The sequence below is a fragment of the Thermobia domestica genome, chromosome 2 (genome assembly GCF_964235325.1).
Source record: "Thermobia domestica chromosome 2, izTheDome1.hap1.1, whole genome shotgun sequence".
NCBI lineage: Eukaryota > Metazoa > Arthropoda > Insecta > Zygentoma > Lepismatidae > Thermobia > Thermobia domestica.
Genome location: NC_137455.1, coordinates 340,272,034 through 340,293,487, shown reverse-complemented (window position 1 = coordinate 340,293,487; position 21,454 = coordinate 340,272,034). Strand labels below are relative to the sequence as shown.

Sequence of the window (21,454 nt, the reverse complement as noted above, 5' to 3'; positions counted from 1 at the left end):
AGGTGTCTTCTATAAAAGGGTTTCTCGCACCATGCGATTCAAGGAAACGGTTGAACAATCATTCTTTCATAAAGACGACGTTGTGAGGAAATTGTCCAAACCGATTGAAAGCACTTCAACTCGTTTCAAAGATATGATAGGTTTTAAGACTGATCTGAGTGATTTGTTTCTGTTCTAAAGTTTTTTGTTCAATTTCTAATGTTATTTAAGTATCGAGACCTACTTGTCAATTTAAAATACACGAATAAAACTATTTTATGTATTATGGTAACTATAACACAGTTTAATACAGTAAAAATACCAAAAAGTTTTGTAACAATTTTGTTTTTTCTGTGTGGGGAAACAATCCGCATTATAATTCACTTGCGGATTTTTACCCCATGCAATGGGGCAAAGGTCCGAAATTGCATGGGTCCATAAAATCAAATTCCCACTCAAACACAGTAACTTTGCAGGTTCTAAAATTGATGTTCAATGTAGCTGAATAAATAAAGTATCAATTTGTGGCATTTCGAGTTTCGAAATTAAAGACCATAAATCGAGAAAAGAAAAAACGTGAAAACTGCGGATCTTTGCCCCCACCTACCCTAAGGTATAATAATGATTTAAGACTTCTTGTAAGATGTTTGTGTGAAAAGTTGAGAGAAAGGTTATTATTAATGTGAGAGTTCGTACTATTTGGAAGAGGCTTAAGCTTTTGCAGAACGATTCGATGCTTGAGGATCATAGTGATCCTATGTTGATATTTCTACGTTGAGTTTTACTTAATTGGGCATTTATTCCGTAGTTGGACGTCCGATACTTTTCTACCAAAATTGCGTAAAAGCTATTAAAATGTATAATTTTTCAATTTCGCGAGTTGGGAGAAAGTGTAGGTTAGGTTAGGTTACGTTAGGATCTATAATAGAAGTACCCTTCGACGGGAGCTTCACGAAATTCAACACTGTCAGTTCACATCCCGTACAGCGATTCGGTATATTACCCGCAATATTGATATTATGAATGCTCGTTACTTTCCCACAATGCAACTATTCGGTTACCTTGCGCGAGGTAGTTCTCTTCGCTCGCTTAGTAGTCCCATGTTTATAACCAATTATATATAACAAATAGAGAGAGTGTTGTTGTATTATCTTTATATATTATCAAGCACACAAACGATCAAATTATACGTATCTTCCGTGCAAGTTTCAAAATTTTGCTGAAAACTGACGTCCAACTTTGGAATTTAACCCCTTAATTGTTATACTTTGTGCCCTTATTAATTTCTACAAACAGTACAGATGGGATCAAGAATTTTAATAATAATTCACCCTTAATTTTTACTAATTAATGCTGAACAAGCGACAGCGAGTGAAAGTATGGTTAGATAGGCTAGTTTAGGTATGTGTAGCAAAAAGAAAACACGATAGGTTACGATTTAATGCTTTTTAAGTGTGCTTCTGTCGCTTTCAAATTATTACAGAAGGCCTTTCTCTTTGTGTTACACTAAGTGACACCACCTTTGCACTTTTAATTTAATTCATGATGGTGATGTCAAACTTCAAAGCACATAAATAACAGGTTTTGCAGAAACCATTTTCTTTTTAAATCCGATATTTTGTTTGAACCAGTTCATTTTTTTAAATATATTTAGGTTAAATTAAAGTGGAGTAAACAAAGTCCCTATTTAAAACTAAGTAAAGGTGGGGCGCTGATTGGATTGAGTGCTCGGTTTTGACCTCAAGAAGTGATCTAACCCGATCAGACTCGGTCAGAGGTCAACTAATTCCTCAAATGATGTACCAGTAGTTCACAAATTATTTACCAGTCAGCCCATTCAGCAGTACTGAAGCTTGACCTAAGTTTAACCATTCAGTACCTTCGTACAAGGGACCATGATCTAATGAAACTAATATATAAGCTTAGTTGATCTCACAGTTTACTGAAATTAGTCAAGTATTCATAATAATTTTGTATGTGATTGTTCCCACGAAATGGAGCTTATTTAGCTTTGGGGTTAACTGGTGTATCACCGGAACAGTTTTAGAAAATTTGCCGGGTCAGTTGGAATTTTTTTTTTTTTATTGTTTGTTTGTTTATGAGCAAGAATGAGTGAAAGTCATGTAAGGGGAATAGTAAAAATGAAGAAATTGGTTATTTTTGATGTTGTAAGCGACACTGTATGTGGAGGTGGATGGACCATTTCGCGGAGACATATAGTTGTTATGATGTAGTGGCGCGAAGAGGAGTATGAAAATAGCTCGTGTATGTCAAGGCTGTCACATGTCGTGTGTTACGTACATAGAACTGTTCAAAGATAACGAGCGACAGTTGAAATTTTGTGAAAGACCAGTATACTGAAAAGGTTGACGGTGTGTGGAAAATGTGGAAATGAATTGAAAATTCAGAAAGGAAAGAGAGCGTATTATTTTACAGCGTCAGGGAAGAAGGAAAACCATTTAGAGGGCTATTTAGCTGAGTACTTGTTTAAGGAAAGAAAACCCCAAGAAACTGTTGTTCACGATTTTGAAGGTGTGACTTCTGTTTTTGCAAGTAAAGCATTATTAGTATGGCAATTGCTATTGAAATGTATATGATTGCGGAAACCAGATGTTTTCAGTACCCTCGCTTACGCGTGTACACATCGTCGCTGACGCGCCTGCTCCCTTCGGGCACACTACCGCGCTGGTCCGCTAGCTCCGCCCTACCTTGGCTCGGTTAGATATCATTCGTGCACTTAGTGGCCACCTAGCACAAGTTGGTTTGTGTTTTTTGCACTGTAGTTTTTTATGCCCTTATCCTAATGTGAGGTAATCTAATGTAAGTTAATGTAGTCCAACGAAATATAACCGTATACAGTACATTTTGGTACTTTTTTTCGATTTTAATACTGGTCCGGCGATGCGGCAGTAATGCCTTAGCTTTGTAATAAGCGAGAAGAAAATATAAACGTCATACAAATTACAAGGTTCTAGAACACATGTCCCACTTCCCATTTAGCTGTAATAAAAACAGAAAACAACGTATCCTGCGGTCTTCTAACCCGCTTTCACTTGCTGACGCTCGCTAGCAATATTCTGTGAAATAAAATTTAAATTTTGGTACAGAAAGGAACCAACCTTGCTAATCTATATGGGAAACCTGTGTTCTAGAACTTCTCCTTAGCAATTATCTGGTTCACACGTTGCATTAGAGCGTACGTTAAGTTAGGATAAAAGCCGGAAGTTTCAAACTTTTCATCGTGCCATTAACTGACAAAACAATGGAACTGGCGGTTGACGTGTAAAGTTGAAACTTGGCATACATATAGCCTTCAGAGAAAAATATACAGGATTTTTTTTTCTTTTTAGTAGGTGAAGAGGAAGAATGAGTAAAAATCCCGTCTTATTTCGGTGTACTTAAAAAAAAAAAAAAAAGTCTTAGGAAATTGTATTTGAGTAAAAACTTTACATTCGGTATTCATGTAGGGTTTTCATAAAATTAACTAAGTAAATCACCAAAACTATACATTTCCTAGTTCAGTGAGGTTGTTTGGGAAAGTGAAAAATCTTCCTTTGTAATTTATATGGAGATACCTTCTACAGCCCAAAATTATTAAGTTAAATGATGTAGCCCGAAGGTTAGAGTGATGCAGTTTGGCATGTTTGTAGCCTTCTGGAAGTAACTCACAAAAAATATCAAAAGTAAATATTTTTAGTTTTTAGGATAATTCTAAAATAAAAAGAAAGATTTCCGGTGCTATTTAAATGTATGTTTGTTTTGGACATAAAATCTCATGTTTTAGGTAATTGAAATTGGAACAAAAGTTTGAAATTCGGTATGCTTGCAAGCTTTTGATAGCGATATGCAAGTTATTGACCAAACATAATATCTAGTTATAGAGGGATTTTTAAATTTTTATTTATTTATATATTGTTTATTTTAGAAAACTGAAAACTCACAATTATTTAATATCATACCTTCTACATCTCAAAATGCTTAGACTTTTCCTGAACATCTGCGGATGACATTTGGCATACTTGTGGGTTTATAAGGTGCGAGACCTCCATCTAGCCGAAGGCTAGTCTTCAGTAACACGCACAGCTGCTGCACATGTTGGAATTGGAAGTCATCGATTGCGAGGAAAACAGAGCTAGTTGACATTTGCCTTCGAGTTTGACCGGGTTACTGTTTTTTTCTAAAGCGTTCACCTCCGGTGCTTGGGGTCCCTGGTTCGATCCCAGCTCGCGCCGTGTGGACTTTGTGGTGGACAAACACCGTGCTCGTGGGTTTTCTCGGGGTTCTCCCGTTTCCTCCTACTCTTCATTCCACCATTTCACTCATCTCTCATCATCACCGTCTCCTTTAGCCTAACCGGCATAACCGTGGGACGTAAAACTTAGAGATTTCATTTTTGTTTTTTCTAAAGGGGTTGAAATCGAGCTCAATAGCACCAGTACCCTCAAATTACTTTATTCCTTTTTTTTTAAAAAAAATAGTAGGGGTCATCGTTATTCCACTTTAAACTTTATTTGTTGAGATTACATATTAATGAAAATGTCTGGTCCATATATACTTATTCAACAGTGAGGTTATGAAGGACGGGAAATACAGTTTAAGGTTGGACCTGAATCACTACTCGGTTTACATCCAAGAGAAATTGTTCTTCACCTGGACTTGAACTCGGGATCCCTTGATTAGGAAGGCGATGAGTTTATAGACTAAACCTTAGGACATGTGATAGAAATATGTTTAACCGATTTGCATACTTGTGCATATTTTCCGTCACTTCAGGACAACTGCATAAGTGAAATCACTTTACAGACTTAAAATTGAAATAAGGGGACACGGTGGCTCAGTGGTAGAGCGTTCACCTCTGGTGCGTGGGGTCCCTCGTTCGATCCCAGCTCGCGCCAGTGGGCCGTCTTCGGACAACACCGTGTGCGTAGGTTTTTCGGGGTTCTCCCATTTCCTCCTACTTTCTCCATTCCACCATTTCAGTCATTACTCATCATCACCGTCTCTCTTAGCTTCGGTGTATAAACGTGGCACGTTAAACTAAATATTTCATTTCATAATTGATATAAATGGACAATTTCAAAAGATTATACAGATTACAGAAGATTACTTTAATTCAAGTAGTTCATTGCATCCGAAGTACAGCGTCCTAATTTAAATTGCTTAGAAGTGAATAAAGATACTAATAATTTGTGTTCACTCTGGCTGTGAACCATTTATTTTATATTTTTGGCTTAAACCAATTGGATTTTTTAAAAATTTAAACCATCTTGGTTTACACCAACCAACTCTGATAGATAATAATCAAAAATACACACAGCTAGTTTTGTGACTGCTTCCTTGAGTTAGTTACGTTTTAATTATATTCGTTTCGTGCCTATTCATTATTGAGGGACTTACATATCCAGATAGTTTTGTGACCTCTGGCGTAGGGTAGTTACGGTTAGGTTATGCTCGTATTGGGCTGTTGCGTTTTGGGCTACCAGATAGAGATTTCACTTCCGAATCATAGTGCAGTCCAACCTAAAATGCAGTAAGATGTATTATTTCTACACTGCTTCTTACCGGGACACTAGCTCTTGTATACGGATCTTGAGCAATCTTCCTGTACTTTACTGGAGTTCCATTTTCCTTTCATATACCTCCAAACTTCCTGACTTGGTACTCTTTCTTACGTCTTTGCCCATTCAGTAAATACTGCATCCTTATTGCTTTCCCTGACGCTTTTCCATTGTTTGCTTTAATAAGATTGCATCTACGGGCGTCGTTAGCGTGACGGGGACATGCCCCCCCCCGTAATTTTCTGTGTCGTGTATAAAGTTACCAGCTGGCCCTTATTTTATTTATTTATTTTTTTTTTTATTATTATTTGCACTGCATGAGTTACGGTATATCATTAATTTATTTCGATAAAATTAAACCAAATCATAATATGTAATTAGAAAATAACTTGCACATGTGAGATATATCATGTGTCCCCCCCCCCTTAATATTTAAGAGCTAATGACGCCACTGATTGTATCAGTTGTACTCATCTGTAGCATGGATTCAACTGTTGTTTTTCTTTCTAAATCTTCATCGTCCAAGTGTTTATTGTATGTGGCATCAGCTTGATTCCTCGGTAATTTTCACAATTTTGTACATCTTCCTTCTCTTTGTATATAGATACAGTACTACTCTCTCTCTCTCTCTCTCTCTCTCTCTCTCTCTCCCCACTGACTTGGCATTTTTCTCTTGTCTGTAAACTGTTTTCATTAGATCCCATAGTATGCGGTAGGACAACTTCTGGTCCTAAGCACCCATGTTTTAGCTTGTAGTTGCTTTCCCTGTCTTCATTTTCTTTAAAGCATATTCTACCTCTTCTCAGCTTATTTCTGAGATCACAATAACTGTAACTCCCAAGATTTGGTGTTCCATTACAAAAGACCTGTCTTTGGTTTTCTTAATTTAGCAGCTGTTTCTTTGTTGATTCTTCACCATCAACATACAGGGCATAACTGCGGTACATGAAGCTAGATGTTTATACTTCATTCCTGTTTACTCAATTAAAGATATTTTTGCAATAGTAATTATGCTTTCCTCATTAGCATTGACAGATCCTTCATTCCATTCACATATTGAAGTCATCAAAAGTAAGATTTTCCGAAAGACCAAACAAATGAAGAAATAATATCAAGAGAAAAGGCACAGAACAGTACCTCCTTAGTTCTACTTTGCCTCTTCAGGACAGACCTTCAGTTATTTGTATCCCAACTTCCAAGTAGGATAAATACTTTTTGTACATGCAATCACTAAGCTGTATTTCCGAATAGTTTTTTTTTTAAAAGAGCCATTTGGCTTAAAGAAGCTGACCCACAACTGAAAGATAGGAATATGGGAAAGATGTCGCTCAGGACCTATATTTTAAGATGCTAACCGGTTTGAATGACATTGAAGAACATAGCTAAGACTTGACAAAAAGTTGAACATATTTGTATAATCTGCCTAATTTTATCATGTCGTTTTATAAAATTAAATTGAAAGAATGAAGAGTTGCAGGATTCATTTTTTTCTTATTTCAGGGAAGTTTTATTCATATTTCTTTATTTCCTTAGAGCTTCTTCACATCCAGTTTGTTTTGCCTAGCGCTTGTGGAGTGAGGAGTGACGGATTCGATTCCCGAAAGGAGCTCAAAATTTATGTTCACCCAGCATCGTGTACCTTAGATTCCGACATAATCTTTATATTGTTCGTTAAATAGGAGCTTTGTGCAATGTGTGTATTTCATTGAACAAACATTTGTTATTATTTCAGAGGAAGAAATCGATGATGAGGCATTCGAAAATTTAACTGTGGATGCAATAAAGGAATTAATTCCTAAAGTTGGACCACGAATGAAATTTATATCAAAATATAAATTGTACAAGGAACAGAAGATGAAATCTCCTACTTCTTCATCCCCTGTGTCTTTCCTGTCACACAGCTCAGAAGGCAGTACCTTTAGTGATAGCGAGGTAGAAATAACTTATACCTTATTATTTTTCTCAAACATAATCGTACTTTGTTATCATTGTACCTGTAATACCGTATTCATAGGTGTATTGTCAACCGTATTACGATTTTAATCGGTAGAGAAAGTGTTGGGTATAATACTCACTATTTTTTTCAGCAAACTGTTTTACTTGTAAATATAAACACCTTACAGTGCCCAAATTAAAATATACGCGCCTTTGGCGTGGGAGACCGGGGTTCGGTTCCCGGCGGGAGCTCATGAGGTTCGGATTCCTCGTTAATCAGTAGGTCCACTTCTCATATAGCCTCGCTGCTGAACGGGACGTTAAACTCAAATTAACCCAAATTAAAATATCTTGGTAACAGTTTCAATGTACTTCTGACACCATCCTCAAATAGAGGAATAGAATGAGAAAAGGCTACCACTATTTTCCCATTCTATTCCCTCTCTGAAGATGGTGTCAGGAATATACCGAAACTGTCAGGAAGATGTAATTTTAATTATTACACTTTAATGTTTTAAAATTTGTCTTTTGCGTTCAGTTACTTATGGTACTTGCATTTTGTAAGGATTAGTCCGTGTCAATGTGTAAGTGTAAAAGTTGATGCTTCGCAAAGAAAGAAAAAAATGAAAACAATTTTGTACGTTTAATTCACTCGTAAAAAATATTAGCAAGCTTTTTCCAAACTCAGTCATACTATTACTAACTCAGAACAAAACAAGGAAACTAATGATTTAAATCTTTTCTTTGTTACCCTCCTAGTTTTTTCAAACTCGAGTGCACATACGAGGTCTTCAGTGCTTGTGTGGTTAGTGACGCGCCTTTGGCGCGATAGACCCGGGTTTGATTCCCGGCGGAAGCTCATGTTCCGATCCGACATTAAGCTGTAGGTTCACGTCTCATATAGCCTCGCTACTGAACGAGACGCTAAACTTAAACCAAGAAATCGAATGCACATACTTTCTTCAACGGCAGTAAATTAATATTCTGAACGAAACGTTAAATTGTAATCCATTTCAGATGATTCCAGGAAAAAAATCCGTAAAAGAGACAATGTTTAAAAATATAATAATCATCCATGTAATAATGTTTGCAATTTAATACTTAAATTATAGCGCACAGTGCAGCAGTTTTACATGTATTTAAAGATAGCAGAAAAATGTAAATGTAAACTTAATTGTAAGTTTGGTAAATGAAAGAGATACAAGAACTTACGAGTACGAATATCATATTGAGAGCCCTAAATGTAGCGAAAGTCCCGAAATGACGGTTTGATTTGATTCTCTAACAGGTTCTTCTAGTCTTAATAAATATATCTCTATTTCACCAAGGTATATCTCTGTCCTTAACTGCATTCGACTTGATAGATACCAGATTGTTTCAGAGGGTCAATCCTCTGAGAAATATATTATGTTTTCTGAAAGAATATCGGAAGCGTCGATGAAATACCTTCTGAGAATAATTTTTATTTGGTTATATAATATTGGAAAATATGGAATACCTATCAAGTTTCTAGTTAGTTTACTTTCATTTTTACAATAACGCAAAGATTGAACAAGTTAATACAGCCAGTTTTTTCAAGGTGCGGTGATCATATCAATTTTCATGCTCGATGTTGTATTGCAGATCGTGATTTTGGGTACTTAATGTAACAGCAATCAAAATAGTCAAATGTTCCTTTTTACTAAGTTGAAAGACATAGATTTGGCCTTAGTGTAAGTTATTTAGTTAATTGTAGTTAAATGTCCCATTTTAGCATTGACGCTATATTAGACGTGAAACTACATTTTAAAGTGAAATCAGAAACACTGTAATGTGTTCGTTGCTCTTCCACTGATAATTGAACCCGGGACTGCGTGAATTATTCACGCACTCTGTTCACTAACAGGCTAGGAGGGCTTCAATGTAAGTTTTGGCATGATGTTACTAAAATGTATTGTATTCCTCTATCCCCTTTTCATCATTCTCTCCATCCATTCTTTATCCCCATCTCTTCTCTTCTTTCCTACGACTTTGTTACAAATATTACTACTTGCATCGACATGGTATGCAAATTCTGTCGGTAGTGAATTCAGTGTGAAATGACCTAATAGCTATTTTTCCACCATCCAGAAACCAAGAAAGTTATCTACGTAAAAATGTGTTTCTAATTATATGAAAACGTATTCTTTCCATTGGTTATGGTTCCAATTTGGTGCAAGTTTGGCAACATAACCATTTTGAGATACGAAGAGCATTCATTTTTCACATCTTGTACTTTTCCTTTTTATAAGATCGCATGCCCCTAAAACAATCTGTGCTTCAGGTTTGAGGTTTTCTTTATTCTATAGTACATCTACCATTTTTATTTATTTCAAGTATCAGTCTACTAAATTGACTTCATACACCGTTGTCACTCATTACACTTGTACACACACACACACACACACACTTTGTTTTAGGCAAACTTGTGAATTTTATGTACAAATTTTGCGCATCCATGGGAATTGATTACTAACTCTCTCTCTCAGGTAGCAAGTTTTGAAGTTTGTTAGACCTTTCAGTGAACAATGACAAGCACTTAAAAAAAAAAAAAAAAAAAAAAAAAAAAAAAACTTATTGTTGCTGTTACAAGGGTTATTTTGAGATAGCCGGACTAGAAAAGACTAATCTTCATTTTTGTATCAGGTAACATTGGAGCAAAAGTTTAAACAAATTATAGATGGTGGAGTGGGGACCATTGGTTCACTTAACATGAAATGCCACAAACAACTAAAATGCATTAATAAAATTGACATGAAACTGGTTATGATCAGCACACGTTCAAGAAAAGGCATCTTGAAGTTGTTGAATCTGTGCGTTGTCATAAGATAAAAAATAAAAGTAACGGCAATCAACAGTTGTTAACACTTTAAGGGAAATTACGCGCGTACGCAGTTGCGCTATGTAATTATATGCATTTATGTTTTTTAATCATTGTATTTAATGAAGCTAATAATAAACTTTTATTCCAGGTGACAACTATTTCCTCTTTCCCTAGTGTTGGTGGTGGAGATAGGATAAGCAATGCAAATGGAAGCACATTGTATTGTTACGAGGAACCTTGTGAGTAGATTGTAATTCTATCTCAATGACTTACGTAGAAAAGTATTTTTAATTAAACACATCCAACTAACACCGCTAGAAAACATGTTTAAACATTTATTTTCGGATTAATATTTATCTGTTTTATTGCATGAAAATGAAAAATGAGCATGGAAAAATGGTAATAGTTAAAGATAAGCATTTTGTGTGCTATTGCAGTTAGTAGATAACCGAGCGAGCGTGTGTGAGTGGTTAGCGTATGCAGAGGTCCCTGGTTCGAATCCTGAGGCAGGCCATCGTAACAATTGTTTTCCAGGGTTTTTCTTAGTTTCATTAGGCATATGTCTGGATGGTACCTTGAATATATGACCCGCCTCGCCGACTTCGAAGCTCCTTTCCTTCCTTTGTTGTTATTTGTTTCAATGTGAAATGCCTTTCGGCTGTATTTGGAATGTTGTTAATAAATAGATAAGATAATTAAAGGGTAAGTGTCCCAGTCGCTCGTATAAATTGAAATAGCCCTTATTTCGAGAACTTTCCTACCGTCCTCCCGCATATGAGAAACTTATTATAAAATGCAAGTGACTTTTAACTGAATTTTTTTTAAGAAAAAAGGAAGAAAAGAAACAATATATACTATTTTTCTTTCTTTAAACAGATTCCATGATCAAAGCATCAGGTTGCTGAGATACTTTTCCTCAAATTGTTAAAAAAATGGTGTAAGACACAGTGATGCGATGAGCATTCACAAGTGAGTTCAATTGTGTCTTCAAATGAATATATAAATATTATTAATTTCTTCCTTACTTCTTATTTCTTACCTTGAGTTGAACATCTCTCGCATTTTATAACATGATATTAATATACAGAAGATTCGCGTGAACATGCCAGTCGAAAAGCTCTTGAAATACTACACTACTATAATATATATTAGCAATTAGGACAGTGGTAAGTTGCGTATTCATATTTTATGATTTTAAACTTTTAATTATATATTCCAGTAGAGAAAATTATCGTTTTTCGGATGTAGACATTATGTGAGTTCCCTTGAATTTTATTTATGGCCCTCTGACTGGGACAGAGGTGTAGTGACCTGGAAATATTTCAGTTCTTGCTTCCATTATCCTGGTACGACTAAGGAAAACCTCCATCAGAATGGCAGTCCGAGCAGGCCACTTTTGTTTCAATTCACCTTTAAAGCGTGGGTGCAAGTATTACTTAAGCGCAGCCGTTACATGGGTATATACGGTCCACTCCTGGTTTTGATTTGTAAAAGAAAATATGTCAAAGTGTGAAGTCCTAACGCCAGCATGCATTTCTGTTTGCTTAGGGTGATTGCTTTTACGTGTAATGAAGGTACTTCAATTAATTTATTTGAGAGAGAGAATAAGGATAGGTTAATATAGAATTCTTACAGCATTATTTTATTTATTTATTTATTTATTGTGTATTCCAGTTGATGTAGTATGTGGTTCGGCAGGATCAAGAGATACATCCACAGATGTAGATATCTGCAAAAATAGCCCGTTGATGGAAGACCCCCAAGTGAAGGAAAGTGCAGCAAAAGAGGAATTCGTAAGTTTTCACAACACATTGTTCCTGGTGTAAAATTACCTTGTATTTCACGTAAAGAGCCCATGAAATTGATGAAAATTCACATCCAAAGATATATTTTCACTTGAATGGTTCTTCACAGATGAAATGGACAAATAAAACTGATTGTAAGTGTCCGTTTATCCTCAAAGAGACTATCTATTCTTCGTATTTCCATAGAAGATTTACGTATATATAAGTATGTTGGTATAGCTTGTGTAACCGTTACTAGATTTAAAGTTTAATTTTCCAGATCGTAATAATCAGTTAGTCACACATCTTTTATGACCGCAAGAGTGAGCATGTGTTTGGTAGGACGAACTCAATGTAAACATAACTCATATTCTTTATAACCTTATTTAATGTACTCATTTGATACCACATTCATTCAAATCGGCTCTTGGACTGTTATTAAACTCTTCTACGTGTACGTTATCAGGCATGGCGTGGGGGACCCGGGTTTGATTTCCAGCGGGAGCTCATGTGGTTCGGATTCCACGTTAATCAGTAGGTCCACGTCTCATGTAGCCTCGCTGCTGAAAGGGACGCTAAACTAAAAACCAACTCTACGTTATCAGGCAGGACGGTCGCCCTGCAAGCAAGGCTTTAAAAAGTAGATCGACTAGTGCTTACGCTTCTAGGATACAAAAAATGGCATTTCGGCGTTGTTCGTTTACGAAAACTACGAAACAGATATGAATGAAATTTAAAACATTTGTTTTCTGGTAGAAAAGATTGCAAGTGGCATCAAAATAAAATTTCCATGTGAAAAATTGTCAAAGTTGTGATGCGTTGAAAATGAAATTCTTTTTCAGGTAATCACCAGAGATAGCAAAAAAAAATAATAATAATAAATAAAAATAAAAAAATAAAATAAAATAAAATAAAATAAAATACTGCACCCATTTCGACGAAATTTGGGACATATGTGTACTTTTACACATACATGCTCATGCTAGTTTTTGTTTTTCGTAGAAAACAAAAGTTTCTTTTTGTAAATTTTTGAAATAAAATACGTCTGGTTATACGTATTCACGTTTATGTGATCTTAACATAAGTGATATCAAATTATTTTATAGTTTTGCTTTTGTTGTTTAAGTTTTATTTTATTTCAAATTCTATGATCACAAGTACCTTGTTCTAGGACTTGCAGAAGATTCTGAATAGTTCACTGCAAGGAAAAGAAGTATTATCTACGCACAAGAATTTGGGACATCTTAATAGCAGAGCTCGCAGTTTATTAACAGATGTCATCGTTCGATATATTGGCGCAGATAAAAGGTACAGATCGTTTCGTTAAATTTTGTGGTATCGTATGTTAAAGATAATGTAAATTCAATAGTCTTAAATATTAAGTAATTGCTGTCCTATACATTTATCGTCTTCACTAAGAATTCCGAGTAGAATCTCGTTTTCACATGGCACATATTCGACGGTATTGATTGCGTTTATCACCGTGACAGTATTTTTCACTTATGATCTATATTACAAGTATGTTTGTAGTTGTGTTTTTAGGATTAATTTGGTCTCAAAATGCATTGAAATTATCAAAGCAAAAGTTCAAACGCATTAATTCGTTAGTTGCTCATTGTGGTACACAACAATATGGATCAGTTGGAATTTGAAAGTGTTCTGATGACTGCATAGCACCCTTTGGATTGATTAATAACTGTTTGCAGTAACTTGGAACACGTTGAGTTGTATTAAATATTACAGTTCGTTTATTTGCCTGACTTAATGAAACTAAACATTCACTTCTTTCTTTAGTGCCAGTGTTACAAAATTTATAAACAAGTGTTTTTTTTTTCCTCCCCAATGGAGCGTCGTCTCTTAATATTTATTCAAGCTTCTATGGGAATTGCTTTGTGAAATTTCATTTTTTGTCTTACAGGATCAGTAGACAGTCATTCATTTCAATAAGTGAGGCGATTGTACGATTGTTTCCGGCTGAAAACAAGGTTTGTGTAAAATTCAGTTAGGTGAGGGAATTCTTGTATATTGCTAATTTTTCGTTTTTCTTTGCGTTCACTGGAAAAAATTTAAAAGTCGTGGAGTATTTTATGATTCTTTGAAGAGTGTTCGGAAACCATACTGACAACTTTTGGAGATAATAGCTGATGTACTTCTAAGCAAAAATGATCCCATAAGAATATGTACAATTTTCAACGGTCTGATAGTTACAGGTTGGTAAATATTTTATACAAATTTGTTCAGGACAAAATTTTATTACTCATCCTGTATGTACTTTAAAGAGATGACGCATGGCGTATTTGAACGGCAATGGAAGCACCTTTCCACTGATGTATATATGACGATAGTGGAGTTGGAAGGGAAGTTGTGGAGGAAGAAAAAAACTCTTCATTTTAATAAAAGTAGTTCGATTGTATAAGGACAATTTTATTTTTCTTTCTGATACTGTAGTATATATATATATATATATATATATATATATATACAGGGTGGTGCATTTAAAATTTGCCACCCTCTATATCTTTGAAACGACTGCGAATATGAGAAAAGGCAAAAACACGTCTATCATTATTTTAAGGGGCTTGAATTTTGAGCTATAAAAAGTCCACCCTAGGTACCCCCTATGGAGGTACGTGGGTCAACTTGAAAATTTTAAATGGTAAAGGGGGTCGAGTGATATATCGTTGGAAAGGTCTCGTCAAGAGAAATATTTTGCCGAAAGTTTCAAGTCCCAATGTTGACCCTATCCTAAATGGCGGGGGTTCCCATTTTGTGTCCATAAAGTCCGTTGGCACCCAGTGTATCTTCGAAACGACTGTAAATATGAGAAAACACAAAAACATGTCCATCACTATTTTAAGGAGCTTGAATCTTGAGCTATAAACGGTCCACTCCAGGTACCCCCATATGGGGGTACATGGGGTCAGCTTCAAATTTTTAAATAGCAAAGAGGGTCGAGTGATATATCGTTGGAAAGAATGTGAACCCGAGCCATTTTAGATGGAGTCAACATAGGGACTTGAAACTCCCGGTAAAATATTTCTCTTGTCGAGACCTTTCCAACGATATATCACTCGACCCCCTTTGCTATTTAAAATTTTCAAGTTGACTCCAGATACCGCTATATGGGGTGTTTAGGGGGATCTTTTATAGCTGAAAATTCAAGCCCCTTAAAATAATGATGGACGTGTTTTAGCGTTTTCTCATATTCGCAGTCGTTTCGAAGATATAGGGGTGGCAAATTTTAAATGCATCATCCTATATATATATATATATAAAATATAAATTTTGCGACATTATTCAGCATAAAAATTGAAGTTGATGCGTAAGTTTTTGTCGTTCCTATTTGGCGACAGTGTTGGCAACCGTGTTTCTTGAAGCTCTTGGAAGAAAGATATTTTGTTCTGAAAATTAGCTTCATGAGGCTCCTTCCAACGCAACTATCGTCACGTGCCATATACCCTTGGAAAGGCCATTCTGTCACCATTCAAATGCATCATAGATGACCTTTAGAAAAAATACAGGATGAGTAATACATTTTTGTTTTGGAAAAATGTACAGAATGGTTACCAACCTGTAGGTGTCAGGCCGCTGAGAATCGGATATGTGTAGAAGCTTTTTTGCTTAGAATTATATTAACTATCATCTTCCGATTTCGCCGGTATAGTTTCTGAACACCCATTGAAAATTAGACTTAATTGTATTAATATTTATTTTATCATTGTCTTCAGAACAAGGAGAAATTTACAATTTAACTTACAAGTGAACGTTTTCCATAACTTATCAGAATACATTTTTCAATGCTCATTTTATTGAAGTACTAAAGGAATCCAGAAAAAAAAAAAAAGAAATTCCAATATGTCTAATTTACAGCATATATATACAGTGAAACTTGTATAAGACGGAACGTCAAGGAACAAAATAATTTTCCGTTGTATGCAAATTCGAAAAGTTAAGTTCTGTAACAATAACTGCTGGTAAAAATAATCTCGTAGTGCTATACCTAGGTTAAAATGGTTGAGGTGAAAGATTAATTAACACAAAAATGTATTTACAACATAAACTCAATTTACAAAGTGAACTTATTTGAATAAGACAGACGCTTAAAGTAGAAACTACAAGTATGTATTATTTTATTATGTATTTCCTCTCACATTCCTCTTTACATTTTCACCGCCTTTTAATGATTGTTTTCATTTTCTGGGTTTCAGTGTTGGAAATTTGCGTTTGCAACATTTGAAATGAACTTTATATTTTACAAACATTGTCTCTCTTTCTCTCTTCAATAATCGTATTGTGTCCTCCAAAGTAACAATAACATTTGTTTTTGCCGTATTTGTGCTCAACACTGGGCACACAAACACGCCACACTGAAACCACATTTTCTGCAGCAGAAACAATGGAAATTTTCAACAACTGGTCTAAATTTCTACCATTTTTTTTTCAAAAATGACTGAATTCTTGGAAATGCATGTGTAATGACGGAGTAGCAAGCAGTAAGTCTTTAATTTATAAAGAAAGTTTTGACAGTAGAAAAGTGCTTATGTGTGTATCAACAAAAACAGGAAACAGGTAACTTAAATAACAGAAACATTATCTCCATTCTTGTTCACGGCCGAAAGATCTTAACTATTGAAAACAGAAGTTCAGTAGTAACGCCAACGCAGAGACAGATAGACTACAGTGCCCCTACGTTTCGAGCTGGCAATCAGTTAAGAGAAAAATCTTTACCATATGGCAAATCAGACAGAGTTGCCGGGACTAAAAACTATTCATCTTCGGCAAATTTCCGGTTTATATAAGTTTCGTTTTAAACAGGTTTCCATGTATTTTGTTTCTCTGTGGAAATAATATAGTTTAATTGTAATTTTGTGTTGTGCAATAGGATATCAGGACTGTATATTATAACAGTGATTTGTTTTTCAAATAGCATACTTACTACGTCCCCTATAAAGTTGCTCAAGGGAAGAAGGTTTTGGCAAGAGGGAAACTTTGGGACAGATATTGCAACACAAGAAGGTATTTGCGGCAAAGTGGTGTTTTGCCTTTGAGAAACCGGTGTGCAGCTACAACTTCTACCGAAGTCGATTTAGATGGTGCGTTCATAGTTCTTTTTCATTTATTTACTTTCATGTTCATAAATTCTGTATTCTAATTTTATCAGTAAATCACGATGCATAGTGTTTTATGCTATCTTATATTCAGACAAGGGTACAAAACTTCCTAAAAGAGATGCGTGCCGATTTTTTACATGGTTGCACATATTCACGTATTATGGTCAATCAACAGATTCACAGTTCAAGGGCACTACCTTCATTATAAATCAACAAATTTCCGTGAATTTGTGCAATCAGTATATCTGCTGTTCATCTGTGTGTAAAACTCTATCACTGCTTTCATATATTAACGGGACGTTTTGTAAATACATGTTCCGAACACCTCATATGACAATTGTGTTCAGAAGTATAATACTGTCTGTTTCACATGTTTATTGAAATATTATTTCTTGTACTTCTGTCCTAGAAATTAATACATATGTATTTACGTATACTGAGTATGTACGTTTCTTTCACACTGAATTATGTAGATGGTGTCCTTTATTTTCAGAGTCCACTGATGAATTTGCCGAGGAAGCTCTCACGTGGTTGAGAAATAATATAGAGCCATGGGAGAAAGTGTGTGATCTGTGGAAACAAACGACATTAAATCGGAGAGCAAATTACATTCAGTCAAAGAAGGATATCAGCTCCTACTTCAAGGAATTTCCTGCTTTAAAACAGCCTCTTGGATACACACTTGTAAGTGTAGTGATATTGCTAAGAAGTTTACATCTTTCTATTATTATTTTATGAATGTAACCGAAGAAAGAAAATACCTTTATATTATTTTATGGAAGTGTAATTCCGTATCACAGAACGAACTGTACTTAAAGGAAAATGAAAAAAAAAAAAAACGCGTAACAAAATTTAATGAGTTAAAAAAAATCATGAACATAAGGGTCTTATGCTGATGCTATATATAAATTGCGAACACGGCAGTTTTTCTTTGCAAAAAAAGCACCTAGCATGAGGCGAGAGAGTTTATAAGTGTTTTTCGGTGTATAAAGTTGTACCCTGTCTTGCACACTATGTTTCGGAGTTTTTCGGTTCTAATTTTTTCCTGTGAGTAAGCTGATGGACGAGATGGTGCATCTTGTAGCAGGTAGAACGTTTAGTAATTCTGAGAAAATCAACCGGATTTTCAGTACACCAAATCCTGTATAGATTCAGAAATAATGAAAAATCAGAGTGAAAAAGTGCGAGTGGGCCGAAAATAGATCTTTTGTCTTCGACGTACAATGCCAATAAGTTAACCTCTACGCTAACCAGCCCGCTCCCCGATCAGCCCCACATCCTCACTCTTGTTGATAATGTTCCTATGAAAACATTTAATAGTTTATTTTAATTTACAAATATACCAGCATCAGCGGCAGAAGGTTCAGAATTATGTAAGCTTACGTTAAAGACACGTTTTTGTGTAATTAAAAACCAACCAATGTATAAAACAGTTACCAGAAATTAGATAAAAATACACGTGCAGTACATGCGCGCAAAGATTTAAGAAAGAAAAAAAAGCTTGTAAGAGCTTTCACCTTTTATGGCTTTGTTAGGCAGGAAGAGAAAGACGAAAGTGGAAGAAGAAAGATACAGAGTAAGACAAGTTACGCCATATTTCTGGGGGGGCGCGGTGGCTCAGTGGTAGAGCGTTCACCTCCGGTGCTTGGGGTCCCGGGTTCAAACCCTGCTCCCGCCGTGTGGACTTTGTGGTGGACAAACACCGTGCTCGTGGGTTTTCTCGGGTTCTCCCACTTTCTTCATTCCACCATTTCATTCATCTCTCATCATCACCGTCTCCTTTAGCCTAACCGGCATAACCGTGAGACGTAAAACTCAAAGATTTCATTTCATTTTGCCATATTTCTGCTAGGTGCTATGGTGGTCATGTGATCACGTGACTGCTGTCAAGTACTCATACGAGAAAGTAGAGAACCTTGTGGAGAAATCACTGTTGGTATAGGTGCGGTCCTTGTGTCTTTCTCTATTTCTTATTCCACTTTCGTCTTTGCGTCCCTGTATGACGACTCCATAAATGCGAAAGCGCTTGGAAGTTTGTTTTATATTTGCGTGTATTTTATCAGTTCCACTCTAAGTAATTGTTTTTTACATGCCTACTTTGGGATTTCTTTTTCAATCAGACATAGTATTTTCTGAAAATGGATACTATAATGGGGTGAATGCCATTGATGTTCATAACTTGATTAAAAACGCTCTGTTGAAACAAAGATTATTTAATGAACTTCAAAGAAAACTATACTACCAAACTTTTGTATAAAGAGAAGAAAGCATAGAACATTATATCATCAAACAGCGTTAGGTATATGTGACAACAATTTCTTTTGCTTTTCAGATCGACATTGATTTTGGCCAGTTATATCCTGGGAAAGATATAACATTTTTTTCAACGTGGAATGCAGACTTGAAGATTCAGCATATACTTACCACGACCAAACAAACAACAAATGACGGAGCCACATTAGTAGAACTTTTGCTGCAGGAGAACATCAGGGAAGGTAATTATTTTTCTTATTAAGGGGATCTTCTACCTCTTCGCTTATGTTTCTAACTTCCCATTTGAAAACATGTAAATTTTAATATGGTAATTTCTAACAAAGTATTGTAGGTAATGACTTGAAATTTTTAATACAAATAGACAAGACCCATATAAATCCAACCACGGTCTCCAATTTACGTTACATGCGTTAGATTAATTGCAATATATTCTTCAGTAAGTTTGGCAACAGAGAATAAAAAGTATGCTGCAGAGGGAAGAGGGCTGACCATCTGTTTGCTTGTTAGCTGCTTTAAAAAGGACGCTCTTACCAGAAAAATCACGTTGTGATTCTCACTTCTCAGTGGTTAGAATGGTCTGGACTGGAAGAGCCCAAAACCACTTCTTTCTTCCTTTCACGATTTGTTTGTTTCTTCCACCCCCTGCTGTCACAAGAAGACAACTTGTTTCGGAAAGCATTTTGAATTAGTAGCGAAAAGCCAAACGAATGACACCACGGACGGATTAAAGGGAGGGGCGGTCACTCCCTCCGAGAACATTTGAATACTTTGAATAATCGGAGTAAGAAACTAGAAATTGCGTAATCTAATAAGAAAAGTTTGTTGAAGTATACAAATCAAGACGCATTTTAAGTGTCACAGCATTGTACTCTCATCCCCTCCCCTCCAAATTCCCTTCTGAAGAAGTTCTCATTTGTTTCTCTGTTCCATATTAGCCTTTACACTTACACTTTCATTATCCAGTATTGATTTTTACCATACCATCTGCACAGAAGGCGAATAAGGTTTACGAGTCCTTCCTGCCCCCTTTTTTAAAAATTGCTAATTATAATAAAATTTATCGAAGTGCATGGAAGGAAGTTGTGACTGTGGAGAAATGGTGTACACATTGTTTATTATTTCATTAAGTATTGTTCACTATAATTATTAAAACGCAACACTGTTCAGCCTACTCCTGTAAGCAAAGAAAAGATCAATTACAGCTGCTCCGGCAATTTTCCCTTGTCTCCTTTTAGTCGTAAGTCCGAGCAGAATAAATCAAAATCTAGAAGAAAAATAAATGATAATTGTAAATCGACAACATATCGAGCACTTAAAAAAGCTCTGTTATTCTTTTGTTTCATTATTGAGCTCAGATCACGAGAAATATTTCAACTGCTGTGTAGTAATTGAACATTTTTCGTTTAATCTCCCAAAGAGTCTGAAATACTGACTTCAGTGACCAGTTTACATCCCTGAAATCAGTATTTACTTGAATAACAGTATATGAAGAAGATAGATTCAGTAGGATTAATAAGCAGATATGAAATCCCTTTTGTAGCAATGAATGAAACTAATGTTTAGAATTTGTGACGAAAGAGCTTTTCCGCAGCGTGTAGTCTTTAACTTGTTGTTAATTGTCTATTTTGATTCATTAAGCTGTTCAATTTATCTCTTTTTATCCGTATTTGTTGCAACTTCCCAAAGAGAAATACATACGTTGACTTTAACCTTTGGTTCTTGAAATAATATACTTCATGTACAGCTTTTATACACGTACTTATAGGCGATAGATAAGTATCGTATTAAGATTAGTTTTCACCATTATTTGGACCCAATATTTGCATATAAGAAACATCGCATTATCCCTTTGCCGAATCTGGGTGTAGTTACAAAAGATGATACTTTTTGTGTGTGTTTTTTTCAGACTGCTGTCCATTGCTTACAAAATGTAATTTCCTTTTTTCTTTGATTATTGACTTAAAGTAATAT

At 35.4% G+C, this 21,454-nt stretch overlaps 2 protein-coding genes across 4 annotated transcripts in view; one reads left to right on the top strand and one right to left on the bottom strand.

Moving 5' to 3' along the window:
- The window catches only part of LOC145678735 (C3 and PZP-like alpha-2-macroglobulin domain-containing protein 8), a 1,617,316-nt gene that overhangs the window by 130,046 nt on the left and 1,465,816 nt on the right, over nucleotides 1-21,454 (bottom strand). The gene's annotated exons all lie outside the window — the stretch shown is intronic.
- The window catches only part of LOC145678734 (uncharacterized), a 28,802-nt gene that overhangs the window by 4,021 nt on the left and 3,327 nt on the right, over nucleotides 1-21,454 (top strand). For 2 of the 3 annotated variants that reach the window (XM_081749184.1, XM_081749183.1), the window contains exons 2-9: nucleotides 7,270-7,469; nucleotides 10,463-10,553; nucleotides 11,989-12,107; nucleotides 13,270-13,406; nucleotides 14,017-14,083; nucleotides 17,026-17,191; nucleotides 17,703-17,893; nucleotides 19,542-19,704. In XM_081749184.1, the coding sequence (XP_081605310.1) occupies nucleotides 7,270-7,469; nucleotides 10,463-10,553; nucleotides 11,989-12,107; nucleotides 13,270-13,406; nucleotides 14,017-14,083; nucleotides 17,026-17,191; nucleotides 17,703-17,893; nucleotides 19,542-19,704 (1,134 nt within the window). The remainder of the gene's footprint in view (nucleotides 1-7,269; nucleotides 7,470-10,462; nucleotides 10,554-11,988; nucleotides 12,108-13,269; nucleotides 13,407-14,016; nucleotides 14,084-17,025; nucleotides 17,192-17,702; nucleotides 17,894-19,541; nucleotides 19,705-21,454) is intronic. The other variant, XM_081749185.1, reaches the window with a different exon arrangement.